The sequence below is a fragment of the Mchenga conophoros genome, linkage group LG22, assembly GCF_057382185.1.
Source record: "Mchenga conophoros isolate Kocher_MC1m ecotype Shallow Benthic linkage group LG22, M_conophoros_male_GT1.1, whole genome shotgun sequence".
In the NCBI taxonomy this organism is placed as follows: domain Eukaryota; kingdom Metazoa; phylum Chordata; class Actinopteri; order Cichliformes; family Cichlidae; genus Mchenga; species Mchenga conophoros.
Genome location: NC_140546.1, coordinates 21,523,244 through 21,547,632, shown reverse-complemented (window position 1 = coordinate 21,547,632; position 24,389 = coordinate 21,523,244). Strand labels below are relative to the sequence as shown.

Below are 24,389 nucleotides of genomic sequence, written 5' to 3'. Positions count from 1 at the left end.
CATCCGCCTGGCGCAACACGTAAACAAAGCAACGCTGCTGTTTCAAAGAGAAAGAAGGAGAGAGAGAGAGAGAGAGATTGCAAAAGTTTTGAGGACTTTTTTTCTCCATCTCTTCAGGAAGTTTTCATTTCAGGACAATCATCTGCTAAACCAACAGGTAGGTTTCTTTTTGGAATTATGAACTCTACTATGAACTCCTTTTTTATGGGTTCCAAGGAATTGTGCGCTCACTTCCTACTCAGTTTCCCCGTTATTGACGTTGTCTGTGCGCAACCGCTGAAACACAACTAAAATAAGAAACTAAGGCTGCATTATTTCTTTCCTTTTTCTAACCCCTTTATAGAAACTGGAACCACATTTTTATTTTTGCACATTTAAAAAATGCTTTCTATTACATGTCCACGTGCATTTTCCGAGAGAGCTTTCTCGCACTTTTGGGCATGTTTCTCAAAAAAGATCAAATAATCTGTGGAATGTGTTTCATAGCAAGGAAGGTGCCATGTGTGCAAAGTGTAAAAGATCTTCGCAGATCAACGTTCATGTCACACGTGACACTGGTGGCACGCGAGCACACGGGAAACATGCAGTTTTATGTCAAATGTTGCACTCATCGTGAGGCCAGATAGTTGCATAACAAATCCTCTTTGCTTTCTAGCCTTGGTATTAATGTAACAAACAAACAAACAAACAAACATGCACGAGGGTGGGGGCTGGAGGAGGGAGAGAGACTGGGCTGTGGCTGATGCTGATCGAAGTATTAAACATTTTCTTTATTGACTTATGGTATTAACAGCAAGTGTTCCAAAATGCATAAATAAATAAATCTTTGCTAGGAAAAACAAGACTGCTCCCCATCAGATCTGCGTGACCCCTCCTCACCAACTTCACTATAGAGAGGAAGACGCCCACAATTTGCTATCTCTTACAGTGAAAATGTAGGTCTGTATGAGCTTAGTCCAGCAGGCCTGCTGCTGCTCTGCTGATATTCCAGAACCAGGGATTTGACAGATTAAGCGAGTTCCCAAAGATTAGGGAAGCAATCATTGTTTCTGCAGATGGATGCAGCAGGCTCGTGGATTTAAAAGTATATGGAGGCAGAGGAGTGAAGGGATGACCTGCCCTTGATTCTGGCTCTCTGAAATTGAGACTCTGTCCAAATCTAATCACTACATATGCTTCTTTCTGTCAGTGAACAAAGAGAGTTTGAGCCCATGCTTGTTTTGTAACTTGGATGTTGTGGCTTAAAGCAGCGCACCCCATCTCCTGGATTTACTGTGGAAAACAAGCGCTGATGTTTTACGTAGACCTGAGCCAGAGTTGTTGTTTTCCTCTAAAGCTCAAACCGCAGCATCTCATTGTCAGGTGATATTTTTTAATATTCAGAAAGCCAACAACTGCCCTAATCAGTCATCGAAACCAGTCGGTGTCGAAGCTTGAAAAACTAAAACCTTGACATGAAGTCAAACTGTCAACAAATAAAAATGCTTCAAATAATTTCGAGTTTGTGGTTTTTTTGGGTTTTTTTTTTTCTGAGCTACACTTTTAGGATCATCTCTTAGAAACGTATATCCTCCCACTGTTTCCTGTTTAAGATTGCATAACAGTCTCACTTCTGCCAAGCCAAAGCTGTTTCAGTTACTGCTTTTGTTTCGTTTCTTTCCTTCTGCAATGACATTTTTCTAACAGGAGCCTTTGCATGCAGGGACAACTGCTGCCACTGGCACCTCTTTGTGCTGAGGCCGGTTTTAAAGAAGGCACCGAAGGCAAATTCCTGTGAGGGAACACGCTCATCTTAAAATCTGAGAATAGTCTTTTACCCAATGTGGCCAAATTTGAGGAAGCGATTGTGCTCGGTGTGCCACAATATTAAGAGCAGCAGAGCAGCCTTGCGTTCAGTGTTATTCACTCCATCTCATGTTATTCATCGACATTATAAATACATTTTAAGTGTAATGGGCCACTGTTGAATATTTATCTCTTTCCATGACAGTCGTTTGAAATCATTTCATAAAACATGTCACAGCAGCAGCACTCCTATCGTGTTGCTTAGGCTCAGACTCTGGCGTGGGTAAACTAACACTTCCCCTTTCTGCACTCCTCTCAAAGAGGTGAAACATTAGCTCAGCTTGGCTAACACCACAGGTGTAAACAGCAGGTGACCTAGTTGTCTTAGCCTGCTGCTCTGTCAGAGCTTCTCTCTGATGTCGACATGCTGGCAGGTAGTGACTGGTAGCCAAGCTTGAAAAGAGATGCGTGCTTTTATTTCATTAATTTAGTTTCTGTTGTTTTCCATTTGGTCCCACGTTGTCATTTACTCACCAAAGTGAGTAAATCAAAGTACAGCACACCTGTAAGTCCCATAAGATTTACAAAAAGAAAAAGAGACACCAGATATGATAAATGTTGCTTTTCCATATGGGTGAACTTACTTGTCTGGTTTTATTTTTGCTGTTTGCAAAAAAAGGCTTAAAAACAGAAAACAGGCCGAGAGGTTTGCTCATGTTGACATGGGAAATTACATCCCCCCCCCCTCCATTTTTTTCAAATTATATAATCAAAAATGGCCTGAGCATTTTCTTTTTCTTTCGATATTATGAAAATCATAAACATGGTTTCTGTTACATGGCTGTGGAATCTCAGCGGGGGCTGCTCTCTTGTCCTCTTCAACAAAGCTCCTGCAGTGTAACCGCAGCCATGTTTTTGGAAGGGCCGCAGTGAACAAACGAACCTGTTGTTTGATACTCCTCTTCCTCTGCGGCGCTGTGAGAGCTGCCTGGCGCTGGTGTGTGTTCTCCTCATCAGAGAAACACAGGCATACAGGTGTTTGTGTGTACCCAGGGCGTATTCTGCCAGACACCCATATCTGAAACATGAGTTGCTTCCTCTAAATGGCAAACTTGCTCTGATGAGCACTCTGCAATTCTGAAGGTTGATTAAGTTTTTTTTTTTCTATTTTCTATTTTTGCTGGCACAAAAGACATTGTCAAAGCCTGGAAATGGCAAACGGAGAGACTTCACCCAAACAGAAACCAAGATAAACACAGAAAGTGACAGGAAGCGCAAGCAGGGCGCTGAAAAGAAGCTGGGAAGTTTAGATGGGAACCAGGGTGTCAGTTGCTTCCTGTATATGGATGTGTGTCTTGGTCATCATGGCCCCCCCGCTTCAGCTGTGGGAGAGAAGTGGGCAAGCCCCTGGCCTGCTGCGGCCAGTGGACAAAGGGCTCTCTTAACTGGCTAATTTGATTTGCATGCAGAGTCACAGCCTACATGCTCTATTCCAACACAGCATCATGATCTGCACAGCCTGGCTTCTCTTCCAGTTTTCTGCCCCTCTGTACAACTCTTCATCTTTCTTTTCCTTTTAATGTTGTCATTAAGCCCCACTTTGATGTTATTTTATGAAATGTCTTCCCAATCCCGAAACCTGGATTTAGGGAGGGTCTTTTTCAGCTCTAAGTTCAGTGGATAATTAACTTGAGTCCAATCTTCAAAGTGCATGTGTAGTAGATCTTTTTTTTCTTTTAAATCTTTCAGCAGGGTGAGAATTACCCAAAAATCACACTTCCTCTTCCCCTCACAGCCAAACCTTGCTTTGTGCCTGTCAGCCACCTTGCGCACTGTCTTTCAGGTTATCCACGTGTTTCTCATGTAGGCGGTTCGCAGGTGTGGTCCGTTATGTGAGCCGCATGTTACTGCAGATAACTGCTGCAAGCCTCTGCATGTTGCGAGTGTGTCTTGGACTATATTAAACTTAAGCCCTCTTTACTTTCGTGTGGAGAAACACACCCAGCCAAAGTTCAAGCAGGCCTCATTCTATTGTCTGCAACTCCTCAATTCTGACAAAAGTCTCCCAGCAGTCCCCTTAAAGACGCTTAGGAGCAAAAGAAAGGGACAAATCTGTACTTTAACAGGCCTTTAATCACTCTTTTATTTTAAAATACAGTAATGCATATAAAAACCTTGATCCTCGTACACAGAAATATGCTGAACCAGTCATTAACTAATTGCTCCAATCTCTCCCAGGCTCTGCAGCTCTTTGAAATGGATGATATCCAGGTTGTTGAGTCCAAACCCCTGCTGGTTGACAGGGAGCTGCCGGTATGTTTTGTGCAAAGTTTTGTTTAACGGTGACTCTCAGATAAATCTTAAGCTGTTGGAGTTCTATGCTGTCAAGCTTTGTATGCTTTTTGCTGATTTATTTGTGCCTCTTAGCTTGACTTTTCTTTAGATATAACTTTTGGGATATTGGTGCTTTTATATGAGAACGTAATCACTGAACACTTCATAAATTTCTATACACAGATTTCCAAAATATGCACAGTAAAAGACAATTAAGCTGTCTGTGGTCGGCTGTGTGTTAGAAAAATGGAACTAGTGCAATAAGAAAATCATGCATATGCACCAGAATACCACAGTATGATTCGCTTTCACATAATTTCACAGAATGTTCTTCATGTTTGATGCATTATGTTGACTGTGCAGTCAAAATTATACTTGATTCAGGTTGGGTTCAGTGATGGGAATCGACTTTGGGATATTAGATTATAGCTTGTTGCACCGTAATCATGTTATCTTTTATGTTTTCATTCCTCTTTTCTCTCTTTCCAGGGCTTGAGAGAGGCTGTGCAGCAGCTTGTAACCAAGGTATGTTTGCATAAACACACATTAAACACTTTATCATTCTGACAAGTTGCAACATTTTGTTTTAGCAGTTAAATCCACTGCTTGGTATCTCATAACTTTACCTTGAATAGTACCATCTAGTGGCTGATAAAATGAAATACTTTGATAATTATTAACATAGCTGTGGCACTACCTCATTGACCTTTTATCTGCTGTGATTTTATTAGGACAGAAACCTAATTAGGGTTCCACTAACTGAGTCAGCTACAGGAAATGATGAAATGCATGTTGAACTGGATTTGATGATGCAGCCTATCGGGAGAAACTGCATGTGTTTTGGTGCTGCTGAGTCTGGGGGCGATCCTAACACCCTGTACAGAGCTCCTTATAGTCAGAAAACATTTGCTGCCTCTTGAATCTGTGTTGTTTTTAAATAACAGTAGGTGTGAGAAGTGCATTGGTTTCAACTTAAAAAAATCTTTTCTTCAAACTTCATGCGAATTTAAGGGTTTTGTGCTCAGGCAGTGTGTGGATGGGGTTCTTTTACTGAGAGTCTGAGCTCCATCAGAGTCCTTCTGACTTTCTTTGCTGTGACACTGACAGATTGGTTGACCTAAAGTATCCAGGGCAAGTGTTTGATGTCTCTGTGGGGACTAAGCTTCCAACAGTCAGTCGCGCAGGATTAGTTGGCTCTGATGATATTCCCTGATTTTTATTAGCGAATGCATTCATGACACCTGGACACACACACACATACACAAAAAAGAAATTCCACTGTAAGTTTCACAGATGTGCGTGTGTGCTTATGAACACTCTGTACACACAGACACATGCTCGCTGCCTTGCAGGATTATCTCCACTGCGTAGTCTCCACGTTTGAGTGTGCCCTGCAAAGCGTGGGTGGAGCGAGCTGTGGTGAATCCTGTACATTACATTTCGTAAATAGGTTTTACCTCCTTGCTGGATGTTCCTGACAAGTAGATCCCATGCAGTTAGAACTGGTTTGGGGGTAAAAAACAAACTACCTAATAGGTTGTCTCGTGACATACCCTTGACCTGCTGATGGATCACCATAGAGCTGCTGTTGGTTAATAATAAACCTTCATATAAACAGTTTAAGTTTAAAATTATTAGAAATAAAGAAATGAATGACAATGTAAAAGCAATTTTTAGCTAATAATCACTCTACATATTTAGATTTTATAGAAAAAAACTTTTTTTTAAAGGAGTTAAATGTTTTTTTTAGTCTAGTTCTTAAAACTGATTTATTCATGGATTATGGCAGTATTTATATTTGGAGAAATTTTTAAAACTTCGTTTCACTATTTAACTAAATTTTTAATGTATTATGGGTGAGTTTTAACCAAATACCGAATGTGTAATTTAGAAACAAATCAAAGATTTTCATCAAAAGGGCTCAGTCTAGTCTCGAAAGACTGTTTGCTGCCGTATATCGTGCAGGATCTATATTTAATTACCAACACTAAGTTAAGTCTTTGTTTTTGTAAATCTTCTCCCCTAAATATTACTGAATAATAGCTGCTGCCTCATTTATTCATCATGTTTTGCCACTCATCGCATGCTCATACTTATCATGTCAGCGCAGTAGCTGATGCCCCTCTCTGACATTGGCTGATCCAATTTAAGGATATCTTCATCTAGAATTAGCTTGTTTTGACCAGCCTGCAAGGCACCATGGGAGGCCAGGAGCTTAGGCCAACTGGTAAGCAGCAGGGGTATAAAATGCAGTTCTCACTGAAGGGCTGAACGACTTCAGAGGCTTACCAGCTCTTGGATCTATAGCTCAGAGAGCCACTGTAACTACAGTTTTCAGTAGCAAGCAGTGTTTAACTCTATTCCTGCAAACATGGTTCTGGAGGATCCTGATGTGGAAATGATTGTCGCTGAGATTGAAGTGAGCGTGAGTAGACTAAAAGCTTTATTAAAATGTTTGCTGTAGTTTCCAGCGGATTTGTGGGATTATGCTGCCTGCTGGACAATCGATACTAAAGTTGGAGTTGTTGCACAGGTGCTAAACGGGGAAAAAAATATTCTTCTTTTGTGGCTCATGTGGAAAAAATGTGTTGTGTTTTACAGTGGCCAGCCTTTTGAAATGGCTTTGCTTACTTTTCAGTTGGTAAAGTAGATAGAAAACTAATATATTTAATGGAATGATAAACCTCTGTAACGAGATGCGGCATGGTTGGGTAAATTATTCCTGGTGAAGAGCCTATCATTTCGATTTTCCATCAAAAAAACAGGCTAATTATTGGAGGTTGTATTTAACAAAAGTATTTCAAATATTACTGCAACAGCTTTACGTTGTCATATTGACTATGCAGCCCTGTTGCACCAGCATCAAGGAGTAACTTTAAAGAAATATATATAAATATATTTATGTATTTTTTGTAACCTGGAGCTATAAAAGTATGGTCATGTCTGTGTATCTATAGGAGCACGATGTGGAGACTCCTAATGGAAGAATTCACTGTACAATGAAGGGGGTTCCCAAGGGGGACAGACCAGTCATTCTCACCTTCCATGACGTCGGCCTGAACTGTAAGCCTACCTCATTATTTCCTTTATCTTGGTGAAACGTGCTGTGGTACCGAAGGCCTTGTGTGTTTTGAATGATCATACCAATTAAAATGAAATTAGTTTCTCTGAACTACCTTTATATTAAGTCTATCTAAGTATCTAAGCTGGACTTATAACCCTTGTATCCACGCTATCATTTTACGCTCGGTCATGTTTGTGTATCTGTAGGAGGAGGTGTGGAGACTCCTCGTGGAGTCTTCCATGATTTCTTTTTTCTTTTTTTTTGTAATGAAGTCAGATTTTGTAAGATGATTGCTCACGGCACCTCCAAACCTGAGATTTGCTCATCTATTCAGGCGGTTTGAGTTCTTCTTTCCCCCTCTATTAAGAACCACTCATCCAACTCCACCATCTTTTCACTGTTTTCCAGACAAAACCTGCTGGAACACGCTCTTCGACCATGAGGACATGGCGGAAATCATGCAGCACTTTGCTGTGTGTCACGTCGATGCCCCGGGGCAGCATGAAGGAGCAAACACCTTTTCCACTGGGTGAGCCAGATGCACACATGCATGTGCGCACACAGTCACAAACAGAGAGACACTTAATGTATGTCAAGCAGTCTGTGACCTCAGAATCAACAGGTAGATCACTGTGAATGTGCTTAAGGTGACCTAATTTGACAAGTATTATCTCTTGTTCAGCCTAATCTCTGCTTTAATGGTGAGACTTTGCCTTATGTTAAGATTAGCTGAACACAAACTGCTGTCAGGAGTTGATAACGGTAATATAAGACCATTGCTGATTAGATAGTGTCTGTAACAATACTCTTTTTGTTTCCCCAGATATGAGTACCCTTCTATGGACCAACTCGCTGAGTCTCTCCCACTGGTCTTAAAGCATTTTGGGTAAATTGAGCTCCAGTTCCCAGCCTGACACTTCACCCTTTATATTTGAGACACTTTCTAACCGGTTGTTCTAACAGTACCCCTCTACTTTTGTGCACTCTAGCCTGAAAAGTGTGATTGGCATGGGCATGGGAGCCGGGGCCTACATTCTGTCCAGATTTGCTGTGAGTTTACCCCACGCTCTCTCAGTCACACTTAATATTTTCAGTATTAATCAATCTTGGATTAGCAGAGCTGGCTAATGGGTTTCTGCTCTTGGCTGATTTTTGGCAACACACTGCCGCTTATTGCTTGAGCCTGCAGAGCCATGAAAGCCTCAGGAATGTACAAGATCAGCTCACCACTAACACTGTGCTCAATAGTAAGCCCCCCCTCCCCGCTGACACAAAGCTGGCAAAGATGCAACATTTAACTCTTTGCAGCCTTTACTTTAACTAGTTCTATATTGTTCAACAGGGCACGATATAACATTAAAGAGCTTTAGATTAAAACCTAACCCTCACCAAATTGGGAAACAATAAATAAATAGATGGGCTATACAAAATATTTTTTTAAATCGGTTGTGGGGCACATATTTAGCGAAATGTGTCGTGGTTTATTTCTAAAGTTCATTTATGTATCTTTTAGCTGGACTACCCAAATATGGTAGAAGGCCTTGTTCTCATCAACATCAACTCGTGTGCTGAGGGATGGATGGACTGGGCTGCACACAAGGTAATGCGCGTATAAACACACATATGAGCACCTACAACTGTTCAAACCATTTCCAAAAACTGTGGTAACTTTGACTTTTGGATTTGCAGAACCATTAAAGCTAAACATAGCTTTTTCTGTTTTTTAGATCAGTGGCTGGACTCACGCAGAGCCCGACATGATCATCACCCACCTGTTTGGAAAGGTAAAGATTCAAATTCTCATTATTAAATTAATTAATATCTTCATTACGCTTAAAGTACCTCTGTAAACTGAAACTAGGATTTTAGTTAGATTCATTTGTAGGTCGTGGGTTTAACCCGTCTTTTGTTTTGGGTACCGCAGGAGGAAATTCACCACAACCATGATCTAATTGCCACATACCGCCACCACATCATGAATGACATGAACCTGTTTAACCTGCATCTCTTTGTCAAGTCCTATGAAAGGTAAGCACAGCATCTAGTTTATGTAAATGTTTCATGATATAATCTTGGTGTTTGAGTTCATACACTCTAATGGAAAGTGTGGTGGCTCCTTAGTGTAGTGCTGTACACATTTGAGATACCGATCCCTGTGGAGTTGAGTCAGGGAGGCCATCGGGTGCAAAAATTAGGGAGCAGCCGAAAGTAGCGTGTTCTGCGCACTAACAGATGTGTCTGTCTACAGTCGAAGGGATCTGGAAATTGAGAGGCCAGTCCCTGGAAGCCATGCCAGAACCCTCAAGTAAGTTGTTCTCAAAAACGGCATCAGCTTAAATGAAACAATGTTATTTCTAACACGGAAACATTCACTGTGTGGTTGTGTGTCCTTTATCCAGGTGCCCTTCTCTGCTGGTGGTTGGCGATAGCTCTCCTGCCGTGGAGGCCGTGGTGAGTTCACATGGCTCAAGTGCTAATGATTAGACTTCCCACTGCCGTTAACACGGTTCAACTTGTGCTGGACGTGTTTTCCATTCGCTTCAGTCGTCTGCTTAAGCCCAAGAGATATGCAAGGATAAGTGCTTAAGGACAACAGTTTAGCATGTCTTAGGCAAGAACCGAATTGGAAACAGAAACGGAGTGATGCAGATCAGCTTTAATCTGTTAAAGTTAAGAGATTTGTGTGACTGCTGCTGCTTTCAGCTGCAAACAGGTCCCAAATCCAAAACGTATTTGTTAGTATATATTATCCATAGGAATAACTGGATTAAGCACACAACATTAAAAACTTGTTGGTCATCACACATCATTTGCCTAATAAATGTTTTGCGTTTGTTCCTGCAGGTTGAGTGCAACACTAAGCTGGACCCCACAAAGGCCACCCTTCTTAAGGTGAGGGCCCCACTCATTCCCTCTGTTGTGGCCTTTACCCCACACCTCCTGTCTCCTATTCTCATCCAGATTATAACCACCTTGATGAAAACTCATCTGCTGATAAGATTCCATTGGCTCAGCATTTACCTGGTGATATATTAACCAGTGGTATGACAGCTGAGCGTTTCCCCAGAGCTCACTGACCTACTTCGGCTGGCCTGTGGCGAGCTTTTTATGAACCGCATCTCAAATCAAATGGCTGTTTGACTTAAAGTGGTGCCTTTTACTGGGGTTAATGGTTCTGCGTGTTCAAATTGGACTTAATGAGCGCTGTGGGGGGTTATGGAGTGTGCACGATGCTGCACGAATACACAAGTGACAACATGCAAAATTCTAATTTTGTGTTCTTTTACTCTTCTCCCCAGATGGCCGACTGCGGTGGCATGCCCCAGGTTGACCAGGTGTGTATGTGTGAGAAAGAAAATAGGGAGGGGGAAATAACATGAGAGACATTGATGCTGTAGAACAGGCTGGACAGGGCTGGATAATCAGCACACGGGGTCAGGTGGAGGGGTGGATGGCGTAGGAGGGTGGCACTTAAGAGCATTAACAAGTACCAGACATGAACCACAGTTGTCAGGTTGTAATCCTCCAAACTGCACAGCACCTGTTCATAACAGCTGTCATATCACAAACCCTGGGAAGTAAGCTGGTGGCTGAGAGCTTGAACCTGTCAATGTTATGCAAACAAATATAATAATTACTGAAAAGAGGACTGATTATCTTTATGTTCTTCTCTGCAGCCTGGCAAGCTGACCGAGGCGTTCAAGTACTTCATTCAGGGCATGGGATACAGTAAGTATCACATACTTTCACTTTGTTTTACTGAGATATGTTCAGATTAAAGTTTCTTCTTCCAACGTGCATGAAAATAAAAACGACACAGAAAAAAATGCCTGCCATCACCGGTGCTTACAGATTTAATTCTGTAAAAGATGTATATTCTGCCACCTTGTGGTGAGAGAAAGATCTCTTAGCCTTCGAGTTCACCTCATCCAGTGTTGAAAATCAAACACTCTGAAAACATTAATGCACTAATTAATTTTGTTAGGCTCCTCATTACGTTGCTGAGACCAGTAATATAATTTCTAGTTTAGAATAGCACATTAAACCTTACGTATTCCCACACATCAGCACAAACAGCTACCCTAAGAAGGACATGCACAAGATCTGAGCACTCGAGTGTCACATTCTTGTCTCTTTACGTGCCAAAATTTATTATTTATGATGAACTGCACTGAGAATGCCCCCTTTGAGAATTTTTGCAATTGGTCAAATGCGCTCCACAAAGTGAGTTCAAAGCATGTTTGATTATTCAGATACTTTAGGATCTTGTGTAACTCTTGCAGGTGACTCAGTTGTTTGATTTCTGACTGTAATGTGATTAATGAATTTGGGAACGGGAATGCTTGACTGTACCAATGTACACACAAATATAAGGTGATTATAATAATGCCCCAACACAGCCTTCGCACCCCTTGTTTTTATGATTGATTAGGGCATGTACTCACTATGATGTAACTAATGCTCAAAGGACAGACCATATGTGCACCCACTGGCAACTTTATTATACACAGCCATTCAGCTGATTTAATAACTAATCAGCCAATCACACGGGAACAGTTCAGTTAATTTGGGCATGTAGACATGGTCAAGACAGCCTGCTGAAGGTCGAATTGAATTTGACAACTTTGCACTACTGCTCTCAAGCATAAAGTATTCGCTGTTTAGTTTAAATGGTGTCCGTGTGAACTTTCATTTGACTGACACGTTTGCATTTGCTGATGACAGTAGAACCAATTTTAATTGTCTGCATCTGTTTGGATGGCTTGCTTTCATTGTAACAACACGTGGCAATTTATATGCTCGCCATACATTTATTACAAAATTCTGCAAATCTTCTTGAAGGTTGTGATGAAAGGTAGTGAGCAATGGGAAAGTGGACGTCAGTAAATTCTTTTCCTCTTCCCTCAGTGCCTGCTGCCAGCATGACCCGCCTTGTTCGCTCCCGCACTGCCTCTGGCTCTAGCGTCACCTCGTTCGACGGCAACCGCTCCCGCTCCCACACCAGCGAGGGAAACCGCTCCCGCTCCCACACCAACGAGGGCAGCCGCAGCCGCAGCCACACGACTGAGAATCCGCACGGCCGCTCCCACACAGACAGCTCCATGGACACCACGGCCAACAACAACGTGGACCAAGGCGTGAGCAAGTCCGCCGAAGTGTCCTGCTAAATAACCCTCCACTCAGCAGACATCCAAACCTCTCAAGGATCCCCTTCAGTCTCTGCTGCGCTACCTCTAATTCACACCTGGCCCATCAACCTGGAATTGTTTAAAAGAGAGGGGAAAAAAAGAAATAAAAAAACGCACAATACACACTCACCTGCAGATTTCTCAGTGCAGATGAGTTGCCCTAGTTTGGAAATATGTTTGAGTAAGAAGTTGAGGTCGTGTTTATTGATTGCAAGCAGAAAATGTTTGGGGCCACAGTGTAATTGGAGGCAACGCAGCATTTGGGGACATCGAAGCAGAGAATGTCGGAGAAAGCTGTGGCTAAGAGTACACCAGCTTGTAATATATCCCTCATAATCTCGCATACAAAAAAAAAACAACCTCCCCTTCATCTTTCCCTCCAACCTCATTTTTTTTGGTCCATTTTTACCCTACTGACGCAGCTTTCTCAAATTTACCCGACTGTAAATGTGTTTCCTGTTCTCACTGTAATTGTTCGATCATTTATCCGTTTATTTTTCATGTATGAGTTATTGTTCGTATGTAGGAGCAGACTTGTAGATGTGGAGAGTGAATGGGGAGGCACTACACGTATATCTTTGAAAATTGAAAGGGCAGACTTAAAGTATATCATGCACAGCAAATTGTTTGACCTTGCAAATGTCATTTATTTCCCCCCCTGTGAATTTTCTTTCCCCCAAAAGATTGTTGAAATAGCAGTTTGCAGGTGAATTTAAAATTAATCTAAATTGTATGCTTTGTCGTCAATCAAAACACTGAAAAACCAATGCTAAAGCTTCAGGATCACATGGTTTATTAATGGATCAAAAACGGTTCTCTCTTAATGATTTTTATGATGATTTCTATGCAATCAATGTGCCATGAAATTGTTCACCTTTGTTAGATTGTGCTGCTCCTGTGTGTGGATTCTTGAGTGAGTGATAAAAGAGAGGTCCACATGTAAACACGAGGATAGCCATAGAACTTACCTGATACTTTCTACTCTTTCTTCTGTATTTTACTTGCACTACAAAAACATTTGGCTCTGTAGAACACGTACATACAGCTTTGTAAATACACAACCTTCTAATGCTGTAGAAAAGCATTAAAATGACATAACCGTTTGTATTTATTAAAAAATGACAAAAAAATGTGTAACAGCTTCCCTGATTATCCTTATTTCATATGAATATGTAGTCTTGGGGATCTTTGTTCATCTCTTAACACTTATAGGGAGAATTTAATGAAATAGATGAAGAAAAACCTACAACCTCCGTTGATATGGGAGTTTAAAGGCAGGCAAGCAATGTCCATGTGAGACGTCGTCCAAAAAACATAGCATGCCAGTACATATGCCAAAAGCCTCATAAATAAATTAAACCTTCAGTATTTCACATGCGTTGTTGAATATTTTCATTTGCAAACACTTCTTTAAATAGTCTTCAAAAGCACACCATGCTTTATGAATACACATATGTGATATTTACAGATTTTTCCAATAGGAAAAAGAAAACGGAACAAAATCCCTTGTACATGATTGGACTAAAAAAGGAAAGGAAAAAACTGCATAGGAAATGAAAGTCAGGAAAAAGTTCTAAAGCTCTTTACAGATGGGACAAACCGACAGGTCGCTTCTTAGTTCATAACCTCTGGATAACCGTAATAATTCTCCAGGTCAGCAAAGATGTCATTGGGGCTTCTGCAGCTGAGGTTGCAGAAGCAGGCCTGAACCCACAACATCTTCCAGGTGAATCCCGTCCCGTTGGGACACTCAAACTCCACGTCAATGGTTTTGGATTTGTAGGGGATGCAGCAGCGTTCGTCGGTGCAGACGCCGCAGTATTTGGGCCGGTACGCTTTCTTGCTGGTGCAGCCGGAGATGGTGAGGTTTGTTGGCTGATCTTCCCTGTAGATATTAAGACATTTCTTCCCTGGCTGAGGGAGCAAAGAAACAGGAAGATTTTAAATATAAAAACCATTTCAGTTTGATCAGTTATTGTACGTGTTTGTGAGACTACTACCTTGATGTGTTTGGTGATGTCGACCTCGCACGGCCGCAGGTTACAGAGACGAGACTCTTTAAACAGCTCGCATCGCTCATTGGCATTGGAGATCCTCATGGACAGGCCGCGGCCGCAGGTCTTTGAGCACGGGCTCCATGAGGTAGTCTGGGTAATGCAGTTTTTGTGCCAGCTCGTGGTCTCGGCTGGGAAAACTAGACAGCAGCATAGACAGAGAGGTGTGCAACTAAATTACGTTCAGCGCCATTTCATTGTCAAAGTGCTCCAGGTCGCGACAACTCTACTCCATTTGGCAAACCAAGAGTTAAATATAGACAGTTTTAATTAAAGTTTTAATGAAATTAAAAATTCACAATATTTCAACCAATCGTTTGGTTATTAGAGACCAAAAAAAAAGTCAAAACAAGGATTGTTTTTCCAGCTGCAGTTAAATTTAGCAGCATGGCTCCCCGGCAGACCCCAGCATAATACAGAGCAGTGATAAAAGATGTAACAGGAGTCAGCTTTATAATAACTGGATCAATAAATAAACGGATCAATTAAGGAATTTCAGGAGAACAATTCCACTCAATCAACCAATCACATATCCTCTTGTTTTAAAGTTGTCTTTTAGCAACATGAATATACTTGTTTAACATTCAGATCATTCAGATCCTGCACATGTAATGTCGGAGAGAACACGAGAAGCACAGTATGACTGTCTCCCCTCGTGTCGCATCTGTTTTTAATCCAAACTGTTAAATTGTGTCTGCCTAGAAGTCTGGATCTAATTTGTTTCCTTATGCAGCACAAAGAGATCTTCATTCACATTCTTGCCTCCACTGGCTTCCACAGGAAAGGATCGATTTGTCACTCACACGTTTACGACAAACACATACTTCACGATGCGTCTGGACTACCAGCTTTACTTGCACAGCTACTTTGTGAGATGCAGTTTCAAACAGAGCAGATTCTGTTACTTCTAAAGATTTATACTGGTGTAAATAACACCACTCAATATCAGAAATATTCACGGTGTACTGTATGTATGTCTACATTTCTGTGCAAACAATACTGCCCAAGAGAGCTCCAATTAGTCATGTAAAATCCTCACATTTTTAAGAATACTGAGGGCTTCCTAGTAATTTGTTCACTATATTTGTACTTGAAGCATTCCCTTCCATTTAAATGACCTCTCAGCCATCAACTCTGAACATTAGATTTAGGGGTTAAAACATACAATATTTTTTATCCAAAGCTTCCTACCCTCGACTGCATGTCGCAGCGCTGTCTTGCGCCCTCTCCTGGGCTCGTCACAGATCCACTGCTCGCAGCACTGTCCCCGGACTTTGATTCGTCGTGGGGTCTGGCACCAAACACGGGGAGGCTGAGACTCTGTGCACAGCCCCACACAGCCAATAGCACCGTTAACACACACGCACTGGTATTTACAGTTGGGCTGGAAACTCTCCCCGTTACGGTAGATCACGCCATTGTGCTCGCAGCCGATTCCCACCATGTCTGCCAGAGAGGGATGACAAGCAGGAATATATTATAAAAGCAGGGCAAACACACAAAAGCTTGGACTTGTGCGTTGCTGCTGAACTGCGTCCGCCATTATTAGGAGGACATTTGTCTTGCAGAGCTTGGAAAATAAAAGCAATCGATAAATGAAACATTTTGCACTTCAGAAATGTTTGAAAACTGTTATATTAGTCTCCATTTTTTATTTTCTTATTCCATCTTCAAACTGTCATCAGATCATGTGTAGGTAGGTTTTAAATGAACCTTCTATTAGAGATGGAAAATCTGTGACACCATAGGTCTGTTTTTACTATTTTTTTAGCAGCAGACATCATTTAGTGGGAGGTAAGTATTTCATTTCTCCACAGCTTATTCCAAAAAATAAAGTCCTTAAAAGTGAGCACAACAAGCAGCGAATGAACAAAAGAGAATAATTAAAAAAGGGGGAAAAATGGTGTGAGTGAAACTAAAATGATAAATGGTATGAAAATAACAACACATAGACGTATTAAAATACAAAAAACATGTAATGCAATAATTACATTAGAAGCTAGTGCTGTGCAATATCTGGGATAGATTTGATCTCGACATCAGGCAATGATTAAGTCTGCACAGTCTGCAAGGATGTAGAACAAAGGCAAAATAATAAAATGAAAACATGAAAACATGAATAACACAAAAAGTTATTTGCATGTTGGAGACTTGGATATAAAACTTGCAGATATGTCCCTAGACTGAGGTCAGTAATTCTCTTCCATGTGTGCTCTGTGCTCTTTGTTGAATAATGTGCACATGCTGCCTGTGCCATGAAACCAAACCAAAAATAGCTTTTTCTAATATTCTCTACTCAAGTCTGTGCTGTGCTGCAGTTTGTGTGCAGTTTGGACAATGAACGTGACTTGCAACATTACAAAAATGAACTTTTGATGCGGTGTACAGCGGTAGTTTGTTTTGGTGAGTGACACTTACATGCACACACTCCTTTTTCGTACCTAGGCTTGTCTGAGCTGTAGTCGCAGTACAGTCCCTTGTGGTAGTCACACATGTCTGCCTCGTTGCACACCTCGCCCACCTGCCGGGCGCAGGTCTTGCAGCAGTCGCAGCCATCCATGAGGAGGCTTACACCTGGCGGGCACTTAGGGGGGGTCTCTGGACACTCGCAGGGCCACTTGCAGTACTGTGTGCGGTTGTACAGGTCTACAAATGGGGATGTGACAGCTGTGGCAGGCAGCATGGTGGTGGAATTCAGGGAGTAGGCCTGCAGAGAGGAAAGGGGAAAGAAAATGAGATTCCCAGTTCATATACTCTATATTTTATTAATCTAATATGTCCAATAGCTTTCACATCATGCGTACAGCTTATGTCACATCATCAAGCCTGAGCCTTTGTTACAGTGATTGCACAAAATAAGTCATCTGCAACTACTCTTTCAACCTGTTTGTCCGGAATTTTTTTTTATTGCACAAAAGGTATTTGACCCCTTGTGTGGGGGCAATATTTTTAATGCCCTTAATCATGATTTTTTTTTTCATCTAGCCCTCTTTGGTAACCATGTCTCAGCAAGTAATGGACTTGAAAGGTTTAAAATCCCTTACTTGTACACTTCTGCTTCAGTGCTAACATGTGTTCGTGCTGTGCAATAAATTAAATAAGACTATATAAATGAATTAAACACCCAGTGGAGATAATCTTATTAAATCACCATCGCCCCCTGGTGTCTTATGTATTAACACTGGTTTCCGTTGCCATATTTCAAACAAGAACTGTGCTACTTACAGTTATAAAAATCCTGCCAATGAAATGAATTTCATCTCCCTTGGCATTATGACTCTTACAATCTGCTCTGTGTAGCCAAGATCACACAGTAAAGAGCTTTGCAGCTCTTAAAAGCAGATGTTCTCACAGCAACGCTGCACATAAGGCACATTAACAGCCCAGAGCTTAGAGGTTAGCTTTGGACAGAGAATGCATGAGCCTCAACTGATGAAAGTTTGGGAATGTGAATGTTTTTTGTTATTGTTTTTTGTAAAAAAAATAATAAATGGTTGAGTCTGAACTGAATTCTTTTTGTTTTGAGAGCATGGTGTGCTTGAGAAAGGAGCAGGAAATGATCTCCAGGTTGTTACTTCGTGTGACAGAAACCGAAACTTCCCTCTCAGGGAAAGTGAAGTCATGTTGCATTTATGATGCAAATCGAGCAAAACTTCAAACGCAGATGAGTCAGTTTTGTAGCAATAATAAACCACAAAGGCTCTTTATGAATAAGACTTCAGCTGAAGCAGATACCGTGTCCATCCTAATTAAAAGTACAGTATGTGGTCGGGGCTGGGCGAGAAGTGAAACATATAAAATTAGCTCCAGTATTGTCTCTACAGCCATAAATACTTATAGCAGAGCTCTTAAATGGGGAGCTTGAAAGATACACGTGCGTGCACACTCTGTCCGCGGTTAACTGTGCGAAAAGATGCTTAATCATCTTAAGCACGGTGGATCCGTTTTCCTCGGCTTGTTCTCAGCACTTCAGTAGAATTATGGTCATATTAAAGATAATGCAGATGAACGACTTTTAGTCACAGTCGTGCCACAAAGCTGTTTTATCAAAAGACTTAATTTATTCTGCAGCCATGAGGCTAATTTGCAAAGTGGCATACATATTGTTCCCGCTAAGGAAATCATCACCCTGACACAGAAAAAGGAGATCATGGAAATCAAGATGTGAGTGCTTCATAAATTAATTATAAAAGCTGGGCTGGGATTGATACAAACATCTTATTGAAATCATTTATCTCTGATGAACACATTTTGCATGTAGGACATTTAACAATACCAAGACAGAGAGATTATTTAGTGAGCTATTTGTGGTTATCATCATCATCTTTTCCCCCCCTTTTTAAATGCTTTCTAACGTGACCTCAAATACTTGTCATATTTTTGTGGCAGCTGGTTACAAAGAGATTACAAGTGCTGATGACCCTGGCTCCACTCCTGGTTTAATCTCTTCTTCCTGTCAGCCTGCAGTCAGGTCAGATGACCCGCGGGGAGGTGTTGGCTTGATTTACCCTTCCTCAGAGCAGAGGAGAAAGGACTTTTCCCAGGGGAAACTGTCACTCAGGCGTTGTTGTTATTTCCCTCCAAACCACATGAGTTTATTATGCAATAATGAGAATATATTTAATACTGACTATTCACAACCACACTGTTTAGGGGTATATTTGACATTGATGCTGAATAACCCAAATCTTACAAAAACGAAGAATATCGCCGTGTTTAACGTGTTTAACACAAAATATCATTAATTTAAACACTCAGTTTCTGAGGTTAGACCACAAACTGATGTCTTTATGAGTAGAAAGGCTCTGAGGAGGCAGTGGGATACAAGAAAGCACATGAGTACCCCCAAATATCCACCAGGTGGCACTAAAATATAACCGAACGAGCCTAGACACAACTTTGAGCATCCCACAGTGCAAAATTAAAGCCAGATAACGGATAATAATAAATAAAGGATAATAGGATAATAAAGGACAACAATCAGTTTTTAAGCAGATTTTAATGGAAATATTTATTCAGCCAAAGGTTAAAAAAACTATTTTTTTCTCTTTTTTTTTTTTTTTTTTTTTTTTTTTGCCATAACCTGACGAATAAATTGGGGGGGGGGGGGGGGGGGGCTAAAACGGAGGAAACACTGATTTCGTTTATTACGTTTAAATGAGCTTGTCGTATAGTGTATCTCAGCCTACCTTACTAACTTTAAAATAACCCCCTATGTCTTCTGCAACTTGCATTAAACGTCTGAGTTACATGCAACCTGGACGTTAAAAGAAAGAAAGAAAAACAAAAGACAAAAAGGTACTTTGGGAAATCTGTCCTCCATCCCACCTCTTGAATCCCGGCTGCTGTTACAATCCACAACAGGAGCCAACTCATCACTGGTGAGGAACTGCACACGCATTGAATCCAGAATTAGTTCCGTCTCTCAAACGCGCCACACGCCGCTCTCCTCAGGTGTGCTACATCCTCGTCCCCTCGCTGACATCTCGGCGCCCTTCGGTTTGCGCTGACAGCCTGTTAATAAGAGTCCGGACCCGCATAGCCTGCCCTCAGGTTTCCTCTCTTCCCCTCAGCTCCACTTTCACCCGAACCTCCTCTTCTCCAGAGCGCTGGCAGCTGTGGTGGTTAGGGCGTGTCTGGAATAGTCTCTGGAAGGACTCTGACACTCCTATTACTGCTGCTTAATTTAAAGGCTCCAGATATTTCCAAGTCAGTCTGAAAAGCAGTGCGCGTATGCTTACGTAGGCTACAGAATCATTGCCCTCTACTCCACAAGTCATAATAAGTTCCTTTGAGGATTTCAGTGTAGTTAATGGGTCATTCTGCACAGGCAAAATAGAGATTCAAGTTACTGTCTTTGTTGCATGTGAGTCTCCTATTAAGATAGGCCTCACATACACAGACATTACAAATACAATCATGTAGTTTACACTGAGGCCTGGACTTTGTGTAATGCTCCCGATTTGGCTTCCTCTGAACTTATTTACTTCAGCAAACATATTTGGAATTATTTATCATGCGCCTGTCATTGCATGAGAGTATTTTCTTTTAACACCACTGTAACTACAGCAGGTCGCCTACCTCTCGCCCATTGTGTCTATTTTAAGGCTCCGACTGTGCCTGGCCTCCAGATGTTTAGTTTAAATCAAATGATGTCATCTATCTCACAGTCTGCTACTTTGCTTTCCTTTCATTTTTCTGGAAATTTGAATGTGTCACATTGAGGAGATGCAGGTGAGCACCAAATGCGCCATATGGAAACTCTCTTGTAATGCTGCACCTTTTACCACAGCACCTTTTGCTTTTAGTCTGCTGAGTCTCACCCAGAATAACCAAACGTCTGTGAGAATTCGACCCCACAGGCAACAGAGAGAAGGAAAGAGTGATGGATGAGAAATGAACACTTTGTCAAAGAGCAAAGTGCCCCAGGTCTGAACCCCTATTATTTACAGGCAGTCGTCTAATCCCTGTCAGAGAGCTGTCAGCTTCTGGACTGATCTGAGCAGGCTTTCCTCTTTGCCCTGACCAGGATGACCCGCCCCATCCACAGCACAATGCACTCTGTCTCTCTCTTCTTTCCTTACTCTAAAACTCAGCGTCTCTTTACTTTCCATCTCTGCTGGTCTCCCCACCTTCTCATCCTTACTCCTGCTGAAGCAGGGCTGAAGCCCGTTAACCTCCAACCTCCAATTTCAGTTGTTATCAAAGGTTTTTTCCCCATCATCTAAGATTGTGTATCTTTTCATTTCTTTCGTTTCCTAAGACATTACTTTTGTCTTTTTTTCCTCTTTGAAAGCTGTGAGGTAAAATCTTTCATGAGTAATGATGGGGGAATTCAACACTGTGAGAAACTAGTGCTGATATTAATTATTGCCTTTAGGTGGCAGTCAATTAAAGTAGACACTGTGTGGGTTCATGGTCACTTTTAGGAACCATTTTCAGCGAACGCAGCTTTTGCTCCATCCATAAAGGTCAGCTAAAAATGTACCAGAAAAAGAAAGAAAATTACATATATAAACCACACCTGCATATAAAACACAGACAGAGCCATGCTGAGGTTTTCCACTAGGTTTAGATTCTGCATTTTAAAGTCAGGCTTTTATCAGTGATTTCTATCAGTGAACTATAGCAAAGCTACTGAGGCTACAGTCATGTGAGGAAAGAACGTGCACCCTCTTTCAATTCCATGGTAAATAAAACAAAATAATCCTCTGGTCCCTCTCGAAATTATTTAAATACAAACTTTATTATATATTATGTTATTTATTGAACAAAAAAGACGATGAAGAAGCAGTGTGTGACAAAGTATGTGGCATGATTCAGGACCTCGTAGAACCACTTTTCTCAGCAATAAGTTTAAGAAATCATTTCCAGTGTGACTTCGACAGTCTCTCACATCATTGAGAAATAATTTTGGTCAGTTGTTCTTTACAACGTTGCTTCAGTTTTTGAGGTTTGTGGGCATTTGTTTATGCGCAGCTCTGTCAAGGTCCCGCATCAGCGTTTGAGCAATTGGGTTGAGGTCTGCACTATGACAGGGTCATTGCAACACTTTGATTCTTTTCTTTTTCAGTTCATGGTTGATTCAGTGACAGCAAGGTGCCCGAATTATCACCCGTCCACCACCGTGCTTCACCGTTTATGTCTTGATCTTTGTACTGATGTTCTGTGTTTGTCTTTTGCTTAATGCAGCACTGTGCATTATGACCAAACACTTGGTCTCCACTTTGGTCTGGTCTGTCCAAAGGACGTTGCTCCAGAAGTGTTGTGGTTTGCTCAGATGTAGTTTTGCAAACGTAAGCACTGCTGCCAGGTTCTTTTAAGAGAGAAGATGCTTTCCTCTGCAAACACTTGCAAGCAAGCAAAACTTGTTCAGGCGTTTTCTAATCGTATTGTGATGAAGTTTAACATTAAACATGTAGATTTTAGGTGTGTTGGAGCTTCTCTTAGCGTGACACGCTCTGACCTTGAGATGAATTTGCTGGGACGACTGACAGCTGTCTTCAGTATTTTCTAGTTATGAATAGTCTTTCTCACTGTATAATGACAGTGTAAAATTTCATGTGTTATTCTAGGACATTAGTTCTTAATGTCCTAATAAGGAAACCTTAGATCTGAAAAGGCGTCTTTCACTTTCACATGACTTTATCTCAACAGACGCTGTGCTAGTGGCAGAGTGTATCCTGGATAGGGTTAGAAGTCTATCACTAACGCAGTGATAACACAGGAAGACATTTACAGCCATTCACACTCACATCTACACCTACAGCCAGTTTAAAATTACCAGTTAACCTAACCTCCCTACAAACCAAGAACCTTCTTGCTGTGATACAACCACAATGCCACCTTCAGGGTCTAAACGATTTGTTCATATTTCCATTTTACTCAGTGTTCCAGCTTTCTCTGAAACACAGGAATCTAAAACCACTTGTTTAGCATCATTTAGACAATTCTGAAGTTGTACTTTTCCAAGAAATTCTTTTGATTCCTTTTTTCCCTTTCATGGCTTCCTTGTGTATAACAGTGATCTGTAAGGAACTACTGTACCATTACCCTGACGAGATCAGGACTCAGGCTTAGATGTGTACTTATGCAGTTGCATAAGAGACAAGTAGTAGAAATCATAGAACTTAAAAAATCCATTATACATGGTTGTCTTAATTTCACAAGTTAATAAGGCCAAAAGCAAAACTATAGACCCCAAAAAATGCTGTTTGCTCGTTGTCTTCATTAGTGCTCCTGATGCTTCTCTCTTTAATTCTCTAAAACTAACACAGGCTGCCTCTTTGAACAATGCAAAACCTCTTCTGAAACAATTCAGAGAAAGAAAACGAGCCGTATCTTGTTCGTGCTCTCATGTTTCATGTTTGCATTTGTCTTCTATTTTCGGTTCTGATATGGTAACTAACCTATAAACGGACCAACAGCAAGAATAATTAGATGTTTGAGTAGTATGAGCTCAGTAGTGTACTACTTATTTTTGCATGTTGAGGTCAATTGAACAGAAATAGCTAAAAATGAAAACCAGGTCTGAGGTGACGGCTGCTCTGTTTTCAATGTAGCTCCGTGTTCTCGGCTCACTTGAATTATGGGTGTTCAATGACTCAGATGGTGCTAAGAGGCGGGGGATCTCAAACATTTTACAAGTAACAGCCTTTATTTGTGAGCCACACCCAGATCAAACCTGCATTTATAAAACTGTACAATTCTAAAAATGTGATATGTGTATTTTTGCCAAGAGCTTTGCCTTAATAAGGATAAACAACTGAAGAAAGAGCTGCTTTAAAAGCTTTATAAGTGGACGTCACCGCCTTAAAGGCTTCAGAGCAAGTCAAGCTGTTTCCTAGTGTTTCAAGTCTTTAATGTAATCTAAATGTGGCATTATTGCTTTAATCCCAACATGCATTAAGCAGGAAACAGACACATTTCTGTCACCCATTCATGCAAATTCAGTCTCAGTTTGTGTCATTGTGTATTGAAATCCTTGACAGAAACATCTCCGAACACAACTATTGCTGACCCACATTATGCCCTCTATTACTACCCCAAGTGTCATGTGGGTGAGGTAGTTCAGGTAAAAAAAAAGTGTGACAGATGACCTGATTATAGAAACTGACCATCTACCACTCAAGTCCTGCATAGCTGGTCAAACCGAAAATCCCCTCATTAAAATCCCCTCATTAAAATCCCCTCAACTCCCAGAGAAGCCTTGAAGTCAAACCATGTTTTGGAAATCTTACAGCTTCAAAGTCAAGTGGAGTCGGTAATCCTCCTTAGAACGGGAGAATGAGTTTACAACACCTCGAGGCGAACAGACACCACTAAGGTGATGCATAAAAAAGTTCTTTCGTGGTACAGTACATGTGTGGGAACATTTTCCTTTGTAGCTACTGGCCTCAAAATCAAAGACATACAGACTGCACTTTCAAAAAAAAGGTTAAGAGGTCATTAAAGTTAGAGTAA

The 24,389-nt window shown here is 41.2% G+C and overlaps 2 protein-coding genes across 4 annotated transcripts; one reads left to right on the top strand and one right to left on the bottom strand.

Moving 5' to 3' along the window:
* On the top strand, positions 1–13,509 carry ndrg1a (N-myc downstream regulated 1a). 3 transcript variants are annotated; one of them, XM_085263339.1, is made up of 16 exons: positions 1–157; positions 4,024–4,098; positions 4,609–4,644; positions 7,077–7,182; positions 7,592–7,712; positions 8,007–8,069; positions 8,173–8,233; positions 8,697–8,783; positions 8,911–8,967; positions 9,108–9,211; positions 9,432–9,488; positions 9,583–9,634; positions 10,028–10,075; positions 10,483–10,518; positions 10,861–10,912; positions 12,092–13,509. In XM_085263339.1, exons 2-16 carry the CDS (start codon positions 4,042–4,044, stop codon positions 12,349–12,351), a joined length of 1,197 nt encoding a protein of 398 aa, XP_085119465.1. In that variant the 5' UTR covers positions 1–157; positions 4,024–4,041; the 3' UTR covers positions 12,352–13,509. The 3 variants fall into 3 exon arrangements, with proteins under 3 accessions (XP_085119465.1, XP_085119466.1, XP_085119467.1); XM_085263340.1 differs by lacking the exons at positions 1–157; positions 4,024–4,098; positions 4,609–4,644 and adding an exon at positions 6,383–6,544; XM_085263341.1 differs by lacking the exons at positions 1–157; positions 4,024–4,098; positions 4,609–4,644 and adding an exon at positions 6,384–6,538.
* On the bottom strand, positions 12,379–20,325 carry ccn4a (cellular communication network factor 4a). The gene is made up of 5 exons (XM_085263342.1): positions 19,755–20,325; positions 16,845–17,133; positions 15,618–15,872; positions 14,373–14,566; positions 12,379–14,286 (listed from the first exon to the last, which is right to left on the bottom strand). Exons 1-5 carry the CDS (start codon positions 19,800–19,802, stop codon positions 13,987–13,989), a joined length of 1,086 nt encoding a protein of 361 aa, XP_085119468.1. The 5' UTR covers positions 19,803–20,325; the 3' UTR covers positions 12,379–13,986.
* Positions 20,326–24,389: the final 4,064 nt, after the last annotated feature.